Below are 10,153 nucleotides of genomic sequence, written 5' to 3' on the forward strand. Positions count from 1 at the left end.
TTATAAAACAGTGGTAAATGAAGTACTGATACTCTTTTGTGTCTCAGGACGAATCTTGTTCACAAGCGTAAAAAGTCGTTTTTCCTTCGCTGCACTCGATCTTCTTGTGCCGAGCGTTGATTTTTCATTTGCCGCCATGGATACACTTCTCGATATTTCCCATCTTTGCCTTTTTGTCTCTAAGGCGGCTCTGATTTCTTTACTTCGCACAACATGAAACAGGAAGATGAAAAAACCCTGTCAATGGCAAGAAAAACATTACTAAGGTTAGAAACGCATGCGCCTGTCTGTTGTTTAGTTCTAAGAGTCGAGGAACCTTAGCCGGGTTTTTAAGCTGTGCTCCGCATTGTCTCTCACAAGTCACTCTCAACCCTACACTGGAATGCACCTAGGGGTTAATGCGATGAAGTAGGCACTTCACACTAGAGGAGTATCGATACTCAAAGCCGCGCTCAGGCTAAGGAAAACGCGATATTAGCTTCGGTAGCGTGGAGCAATTTCCTCGATAGGTCTAAATTAAGTGCTGCTGCTACTATATTTAGTCATCAAGAGTAACACCACAAGTCTGTCGAAGAAAATAGTTCTGTAATCCTGTGGATGTAATTTTGCTCAAGGAACTCGACTTTTATCGACAGGTCAGGGTTTGCAGTCTTGGGGGATCGTTTTCTGTGCACTGCCATTAATAAGAACCTTTACTCCTGTCAACTCGTCACTTCTAAACACTTAAATCACTCCGGTTTCTTCCTAATCCTTCAGGAAACCTCTTAAAAAATGATATTGAAGATACTCGTGACCGACACCTCTTAGCCATAATCCTGCCTATCGAGAAATTGACGGCTGAAACGCTTACAATTTCTAGTCTTGGTGACAATGCCTTACACATGCTGGACGTTTGACTCACTTGTAAAGAGTTAAAGATAGTAAACAAATATTGGAAGACCAGCCCAGCGTCTGTGACGGTCAGAATCCCGAAAATCCATGTGAGGCCGAGCAATGGGAATAGAACTACACAGGCCTTTAGACTTTTCCTGTAAGCAAAACGAGGATCGAATTATGTAAATCGAAATAAACAACAACAGCAGCTAATAACTGATATCAATTATGTGATAAGTTGAAAGATATGATTTTTTACTGGTTCTTCCTTACGATCTGTTAAGGACAAACAACTCTTTTTTTTTGATCATACAAAACAAATATATTTTATGTCGGGGTGCCGGGTCTGTAAAATAACAGATTGTAAAAAAACTGTTGTACGAACACCTGTTGCACATCCGGCTGCGCCTCGTGTGCCAATGTTTTTGTTCTTACCACTTTTAGACTTCATCTGTGAATTATTACTGAACAAGCACACGGCATCGTGGGATATATTTGTTAATTCGGCAAGTCCAACACCGAAAGGTAACAAAGTAAATTTCAAAAAAACAAGCCACATCTCATAAAACAAGTGCCTTAAAACGATTTTATTGTTTATTGATATCAAACAATAGATACCACTGAAAACATACGATAAAAAGCTAAAAGCAAAAATGTAAATGTATGCTTCGGCCAACACACACAAACACACTGAAAACTTGAAAGAGTACACGATGATACTACACAAAACTCTGTTAGAGCGAGTTGTACCTGCATGAATGAGTCTCTGAGACCCCAGATACGTCCTTTAGCCTCGTGATCTCCACTATGATCCGTATTAGGAGGACTAAGTTTATCTTTAAAAAAAACGTTTCAAAGAGAGACTATGTCAGTTTCCGTATATTACTGATTTCGATTTTTTTGTTTATCACTGGTTTCGAGTGTAAGGGCTAACGGTCAAACGTCAGCTTTAGATTCCCTTGATGGTGGCCATACACTTTATAAACTAAGTTAATGAAATAAAATACTTGCAATAACCCCCACGTCACTGACGCGGCACCACAGATTCTCTAGAAACTTACCTCTTTTACTTTATTGTAGTGGGTACATGTGCTTAAAGAAAAAAAAGATGGTGTGGAAGCTACATAGCACGCACTGGGTTCCTCTTTTGACTCTGCGGGTTTTTAATCTAGTAAAACCCTAGTTAATGGCCATTCAAATAAATCCATCATGGCGTTCATCATTTTAATGCGACGATCAGAAGATCAAGGTTCAACCTTTTACTGTTAATGAATGAATTCTAATAGACACAGTGCATATTTTACTTACCAAACATGCAAGAAGTACCGATCCAGCAAAAGCCCACATGAAACCAGAAGAAAATGCAAACCAACAGCTGCAAAATACACGAAAAATTCGATTGAACGTAAAAATACTTCGATCTTTCTTCGTCGAGTTATTTTGTTGTGATCTTAGGCACGACACAGGATCTCTCTCTTTCCAGAAGCATTAATAGTATAGACACTCCTAATCCCTACATGCTACCCAGCGAAACTAAGCTAAGCACTTAGCATGCAATACAGTCACGCTTACAACCTTACCAACGCATGTAAATTGTGAGTAAAACAAAAGGATACATGAACACAGAAACAACTACAATAGTTACGACATCAACATGCAGAAGAGGCTTAACTACGTCAACAGATCGTTTTGTACTACTCACACGTCATCACGCATACTGTTATCCGTGCTTCCATCGAGGATAACAGTTATACCAAGTGCACTAGCTACCACCAACGTTGGAACACCTTCGGAGAAAAAAAAAATAGGATACAGCCTGGTGTTGTTTCAGGCTAAATATTACAGATATCTGAATCATATAATCATGAGTTCATGTTATTAGACAAAAGATAATACTCAAAAGTGTACTTCACCGTTTTGAATAACCTCATCACAACCTTGTTGCAATTTCGAGTGGAATCTTTATTTGGGGCAAATCCTGGGAATATTTACAATGACCCATGAATAGAGGTTTTCCTAACAGGAATAGGGATTATAGGATTATCCCACCAATGCCAGATAAAAAGATTATTTCAGGGTTGTATCCTTGAATTGAGGTGACCTCTGTACGGAGATGTCCAGGAAGAGAGGTTTTAATTCCAAAATACGAGAAAAGATATGAACCAGGTTGATTTTATTGTTTTTATTTGGTCATATTTAGTGTTCAAGACTGATTTCACACGACGAGAAATTGTCCAATCTAATTCTTCGAAAGAGTTCATCAGAACGAAGTCTCGTCAGTGGTCGAAAGAGATTCTTTTACCCCAATGGGGGGGCATAGAAGAACTTTGTACTTGTGGTAACATTAGTGTTTGAGACGGATTTCAGAGGAGAAGAAAACGTTAAACCGAAAGAGGTCACTAAAAAAAAGTCGCTTCTTTGATATAATGAGATTCTTTTTACCCCAAGCGAGGGCATAGAAGATCTTTGTACTTGTGTCAACATTGAAGACTTTGACAACTTTTAAATAGAGCATGACTCCTTCCGTAACCATCCAAGCGAAAGCAACAAGGTAGAAGTAATTTATTGTTATCGCGACAATCGCGCACAACGTCTAGAGGGAAAATAAAAAAAATTAATTTAATATAGAGCGGCAAATCAAATCAAAACAAAACGGCCTGAAGCTCGAGGAACCACGAGTGATCAAGTCGCTAGATTCCGTTTTGCATATAATTAATTGAGCGAATGGCGGGACTCTGCTGGTTGACTAACTCTGTCAGCTACACTGCACCTCATCAAGTTTGCGTATACGTTTGCATTAGGTTTCCATACCAACGTTACCTTCATTTGAGTGGCTTGGATACCAGTCATAAAAACTAACTGGGCGATAACCAGGCACATTACCAAATTCAACCGGATATGGGACTGAGAGGATTTCAGATTCCTTGGAAGTAAGCAGAATCATCTGGTGTTAGCATAATTGGGCCATCTGAATCTTTGCAGCGTTCCACACAGTGTTGATAAGTAAACTAGCTTTATACATAGAGAAGAAGCAAGGTGAAATACACGATAACGCATACAAGAAATGGAAGCTATTTGCACTTACATAAGAACTAAATAGACCAAAATGGTGATAGTCTCGCCAATCAAAGACAGTGAAAGTCCAATGTAGGTCACCAACGTTAGTGCAAATTTGTGATCGTCAGAGATCTAGATGAGAGAATGAAAATTATGTACTCCTTAACTTCGTTAAATCAGAGGTAAGCATGCTTTACAGGACTCCAAAACCTCTCAACCCCTTAACTCCCAGAGGTGTTGAACATGAAAATTGTCCTTACAATGTGCATGCATTGTCTCGCAAAAACTTAATGAGAATACTCAAACTCATCAGGTAAAACTAACACCAAATTCTCGAAACCAATTCACGATAAAATGTGTAGCACTTAGAGGGGGAAATAAACTATTAGATCTTGGGAATAAAGAGATAAATATGAACTGAACGAATGCACTTTGAAATTTTTTTTTATTTGGCTATATGTGGTGGTTGTGGCTGCGGTTTTCGTTGTTGTGTTCTTCTCTTCATCTCTTGATCCCGTTACGCCAGCAAGAGAAAACCACATCCTCTGCATTTTTTAAGAAGCTAAGTTAAACCATATGCTGAAAAATTTGAGAAAAGAAAGTTGAAAGGCCAAACCTTTGTCTCACCCACTTCCATTAAGACAGCGAAATTCGTCAGATGATTACAACTGCAGGTAGTCCGCTCTTTGGTTTCCTGAACCATTTTACAACCCTTTTGGGACCAAGCACCGTCAAACTTTGTGCTAAAGGATAATTATAATATCAATGATATCAATAATAATAAAATATAAAAACGATGATAATAATATTAATAGTAATAGCATAAACAATAATAACATCAACAAATAGATCCCATGTTGTCGTGCATGTGCTCAGTAATAGATCATAGATGATGTCAACACGTAGTACGAACAAGAAAATGGCACATTAGTCTTAACGCTGTCAAGGGTGACGTAATCTATGCGTCTGTTCCCTAATAGACCCCATATAAGAACCATTCAAATTATGTACATAAATTACCTTATCACATAGACAAAAATAACCATGGTGGTAATGGCAATGGTAATATTAAAAGTAACAACGATAATAGAGTTGACGATGATGAAATACTTTACTAGATGATATTTTTTGTTTCCTCTATAGTGGCTGATGGTTAGTTGACTGATGTATCTATGTCTAATCGAGTTTAATTCCTTTCTTGATGCTAGGGCCTTTTTTAGAGAGTATCATTCAATGATTGTAGTTCGTCATCTAAACTAAGCCTTCATACCTTATCGAAAAATTCCAAAATACACAGCTCGTCTGTGTGGCTGTTAAGTTATCCTGAGGAAAATTCGCATATATAACACTTTAAGGATGCCTTCTCTACTTGTATTAATACATGAAATATTAAACAATGTTGCAAGATAATTCACCTTATTGCGAGAAAATTCTTCAAACATTTACCTTGGTGTTAGTAAGGTTAATTACGACGTCCTCTTCAAAGTTGCCTCGAACCTCTGGTTTTACTGTACATGATATGATCCGAGTGCGTATGGTGGACTTCTTTCTAAAGTGAGAGAAAAAGTAGTTTCCGGTCTCTTTTAATGAAACGTTTGACCCATTCATAAGAACCTTTAAATTTGACTCACTTACGCGGATTTTCGAAAGGCAAAAGGAAAAACGAAAAAAAAAACCTGTTGACACACGCATACAAACCTGTTATTGACATTATTTGCTCCTTCAGGCATTAAGTCGGCGGCGTTTTTGTACAACGCACAGACAACGTATCGGTCTAAAGTAAAGAGAAATATTGCGATAGATTGCCATAAACGATACAACTGTCATCGTCTAAGTTAAAAAATGTATGACTGGAGAGTTAAAGCCAAACAGTAGGGCAAAAGGACTTCTTGTCAAGTGTCAGTGAAGTCGCTATTTATGATTTTGGTTGAGATATATCATGTAGAGGTCATAATGCGTGTGCTTAAAGAATTACTAAGGATGAGATGTAAATCGTAGAAATGTAAATGTGCAGTGTATGGAAATGTTTCGTATATGTTGGGCTTCAATTCTCAGTAAGAAAAAAAAAGAGTATACATTTATTAAGCAAATCGAAAAACACATTTACATTACAAAAAAATGTGAATATAAGATAATGTTTTAATACCTTGATTAAACATGCTAGCAGAAAGCGTAATGGCTCCCTTCTCTTCTTGAATGAAGCTCTCGTTAAAAGTATTAGCATGGGACGGGAATACGACACCACTTTTGTGATCAGCAGAAACTCTCATCACTAACATACCTTCAGTAAGAATAGTAAACAAAGAAACAAATAAATAACAAAGGTAAGAGACATCAAATCATTTTCGAGCTTCGGTCGTAATCTTGGCAGATAAGTGATAGCAGCCAGTCAACCATGCCCAGTAAAGAAACAAACATGAAATCAAGACCACTGGTGTCCGAAAAGATTAAAAAACAAACAAACAAACAAGGAAACAAACAGAAATAGCAAATATAATTTGTAAAATAGTAACGAAAAAAGCGATACCTAATTCTTTCTGCTCAATAGAAATTTGTCTCTCAGAACCATTTTGGGGCGTCAAGTGAAGGCTAGCATAATTCATAGCAAAGACTTCCAGTTTCTCAAAGCTAACAAGAATATTGACTTTGCTGTCTGCAGTGCTTGCCTTTCTAACAAGCGTAGAGGTGAGATTTACAGCATTCTGCAAGAAATAAAAATAGGAAAAGGCAAAGTTTACTATAAAAAAGGCATTTATAATAACTACTATATTCTTGATAAATTTTTGTGAGTAAAATCCAGTATCAAGTATAGTATCCAGCGCCATTTTTCTTCATATTTGATGGGAATACCTAGGTCAAATTCATGCTGGTGGTTATCGGTCTTGACTGTCAGCTCCGTAGCCAACCGCTTTGCCTTTCAAATTTTAGGAAATGCCCCTTTTGATACGTACACCATGGAAGTAACAGGCCAACGCACGAGAAATGAAAGACAGTTTGAAATCATCAACCTCCCGTGAACCAATGTGCAAATTTACTATTGTATAATCGAAACATAACTGTAGTTCGTAAGCTTAATAAAGCAAATATGTATAATTCTACATCCTATTTGTGAGCCTGTTTTCCATTCGTAAATTACCTCTAGAGACGAAGGCTCACTAGCGTTGAGCTGTTCTATTTCATTGGCATATTCCTCAACCTGCAATTTTAACAAATTGTATAATACTTTACTAGCTACTTTGGCGACAAAAGAAGGTAAGAGGGATAAATGCAATGGGAATGCCTCGAGTTTTCTTGGTAACAAAGCGGACAGAATTACACGAAGGTTTGACACTTTTTCCTCGATAAAGTGCTGATACCCACGCATTTTGTCACTCATCGACACTAGCAGACTAATTTTGATAGGGAATGGGTAGAGGAGTCAACAAATAAAAAAATAGCAGCTTTACCAAACTTGGTGTGTGAGAAGCGGTAATAGCGGTGATAGTAGGGAGGGTCTTTGAAGGTGTAAGGGCCAAACTCGATGACAGCAGGTTCGTTGATGAGACAGATAAATATGTACTTTGCAGCAATGGTGTTAGAGAAACCGAACGTGATGGAACAGGTAATAACGCCGACATGGAAGTCAGAGGTAAAGAGGATCCAATTCTTGCCTTTGTATTTGTTGTCGTTGTCGGTATCGTCGTCGTTGTTGTTGGTTTTGCTGCTGTTGTGGTTTTTGGAACTGCTGTGGTTGCCGCTGCTGTCGATAATAATATGACAGACAACATTGACTTTGATGTCGCCTGATTATCAGTAAGCAAATAAACAATAAACAAATAAACATAGAAATAAACAACGATGTCAAAATTGCAGAAGTTCCGATAGCCTTTGTAGAGACTCTGGGTCAGTAATTCGACAATATTTCTTTAATCAAATTGTCATGCTTCTTCGAGATCTTACAAAATTATTGCTAAAATAAACCTTTATTAACCTTAATGTAGCCCATAGAGCTAATTCCACTTTTAATTAGCCTGATAGCATAATTGATAGCATAGTGTCAGGGAATTGGTGAACGGCTGTACGTCCATCTCTAAAGCTGTACTTTCAGGTTTATAGAACCTATGTCGAGATCTCTGAAATTTTGTTTTGGTCTTGTTTTTGATTTTGCTTTTGGTCTTTTTGGGCGGTTGACCTAAAGGAGATTGTAAAATACAATTTAATGTGAGAGAAAACTACAAAAACAGCAAAACACAAACAGCAGACAAAAACAAAAATAACAAAGCAAAAACATGAAAAGAAAAAAAAAAAAAAAAAAAAAGCATAATACATAACCAAAAGAAAACAAAAGGAACACAAAAAAGACCGAAGACAACCAATAGGGGAAAAGATTAGAATGGCCGATTATAACTTTGTGAGCTTAATAACTCACTTGTTTCAACTGGATCTGCTGTTTCACCAACTTGACAAATATACTTTTTATGTGCTTCACAATCAGCTGCTACTAGTACATCTTGTGTACTGAGATACAAGCACCGTTTATCAGTGTCCGATTGTTGTTCAACTCTGTTGACAATTGTTTCAAAGGCTGTAGTTGCGGTCACTAAAGTTCCATCGCCCCAAACAAAGTCACCTTTCGTTGTATCATATTTGATACCGATCCAGTATTCCTTTGGGTCTTGGTATTGTAAGAATGCAGTTCTTGCCTTTTGAAGTTCAGCTGAGCTTTTGATTTTGGCGAGGAATCCGCCACCATTTCTTTTACAATTCGTCACCGCATCAGACCAACGATGGAAGCTGTTTTTACCTATATACGAAGCTGCACCATTTGCTTTTTGTAGTTCTAAGGAATTTGAAAAAGAAATTGCGCTTTCTGAGCTTGGATCAAATTAAAACTAAGTTATTTATATTAAAGATCCTGTTTAAATACTCTAAAAAATGAGCAGGATAATTTTCAAGTTAATCAGTAACTTGAAAATCATCGTACCTATTCTTCAGAGTATTTAAACAGGCGGGCACAATACCAGGTTATGATAACTTCTGTGGTATTGTTCTTTTGTTCTAGCCATTCTTAACTACAAGGTTCTAGAGACTTCTACACAATAAATGGAGGCTAGCACATTCCCTGATGAAGGCTGTGTACCCGGCAACGTTAACACATTAAAATTAAATGTTGTGTTACGTTAGAGCCTCTGAAAAGAGCGTCTCTGGTTAAGTGCAAATAGTTTGCTAATAAAGATGAATTCCAAAGTTGCTTTGTTTACAGAAAATATGGCGCAGAATTCTTTTAAAAGGACGGCCCTAATTGCTTTAACCTCATCTGGTGAAAAACTGTGATGACTCCCTCGAATTTTCGTCTCTCAGACTTTTCATTTCTATGGTCCATAAGGAATTTAGACGTAAGCAGGCTGAGTTAAAGTCAGACGGAAATTTTTTTCTAGAGGAATATTAAGTTGCCGGTTGTAAGGGAAAGAATTAACAAGCAAAGGTCGTCAACGAAAAGACGAATATCATTCATCGATTATAAAGAAACAGAAAGTACTCGTCCTGTATGGCTAAACTCTCTACTATTACATTATACGCCTGCCGCTACACTTTGCACTTATAGCTGGTTAGTACTACACCAGGAAATCCAGGATAGGTGAATCCAAATAAAAGATGTAGCCATGCAGTTCGGATGAAAGTTGCTTTTCATATTTTCCGTTTGAGAAATTTAAGTTTAAACATCAAGAATCAGGTCTGAATTGTTTAGAAACAATTTCTCGATTTACTTAAATTGTACAATAAGGGAATGTGATTAATGTGACTGATAGAAATGTACACGTACATACCAGCAAGAAACAACATAGAAGTCAACATTAATTGAAAGCTCATGATCTCTCTTCGTGCAAAGGTAGCTGCCACTCTGTGTTAAGACTGAGCTGTTTCGTGGATCGGTGAAGATTAGAAACGGGACAGAACTTCATGCGAGGTACAGCACGACACCATTAGTTTTCTCTGGTCCGGGTCCAAATAGTGGAGATAGTTGTCTGCAAAACATTGTTGGTTAATTATTTACTGTTGACACAAAGATTGTTATTAATAGAGAAGCGGCAGTCTGGAGAAGGGGTAATTGTCAAGCAAATTAATTTACATACGTTAAATTAGCGAGTTTCGTTTCAACTCTAACGATGACTTCTAATTAGGTGGTCGAAGATTCCGTTACTTTTGCCGAAAGAAACGAATATTCTGACGAGAGGCTCACGCT

The 10,153-nt window shown here is 37.5% G+C and overlaps 1 protein-coding gene across 1 annotated transcript; it reads right to left on the reverse strand.

Annotated features, from left to right (window-relative positions):
* Nucleotides 1–9,753, reverse strand: LOC131780193 (adhesion G-protein coupled receptor D1). Its single transcript, XM_066167365.1, has 19 exons — nucleotides 9,738–9,753; nucleotides 8,339–8,749; nucleotides 7,992–8,101; nucleotides 7,377–7,712; nucleotides 7,067–7,126; nucleotides 6,458–6,632; nucleotides 6,077–6,211; nucleotides 5,629–5,704; nucleotides 5,377–5,479; nucleotides 5,201–5,253; nucleotides 4,547–4,673; nucleotides 3,959–4,062; nucleotides 3,694–3,796; nucleotides 3,316–3,466; nucleotides 2,576–2,660; nucleotides 2,182–2,248; nucleotides 1,624–1,709; nucleotides 902–1,028; nucleotides 1–237 (listed from the first exon to the last, which is right to left on the reverse strand). The coding sequence occupies exons 1-19, from the start codon at nucleotides 9,751–9,753 to the stop codon at nucleotides 1–3; spliced, it is 2,562 nt and encodes an 853-aa protein (XP_066023462.1).
* Between the last annotated feature and the right edge of the window lie 400 nt (nucleotides 9,754–10,153).

This window comes from Pocillopora verrucosa, chromosome 5 (assembly GCF_036669915.1).
Source record: "Pocillopora verrucosa isolate sample1 chromosome 5, ASM3666991v2, whole genome shotgun sequence".
NCBI classification, from domain to species: domain Eukaryota; kingdom Metazoa; phylum Cnidaria; class Anthozoa; order Scleractinia; family Pocilloporidae; genus Pocillopora; species Pocillopora verrucosa.

Bases quoted from the DNA above. Each gene is read 5' to 3' on its own strand.
- LOC131780193 (XM_066167365.1), bottom strand. The intron at 7,127-7,376 runs GTAAAGCTGCTA...TTAAAATTGCAG, and splicing joins CTTCTCACACACCAAGTTTG to GTTGAGGAATATGCCAATGA. The intron at 5,254-5,376 runs GTAAATGTTTGA...AATTTTCCTCAG, and splicing joins TTAACCTTACTAACACCAAG to GATAACTTAACAGCCACACA.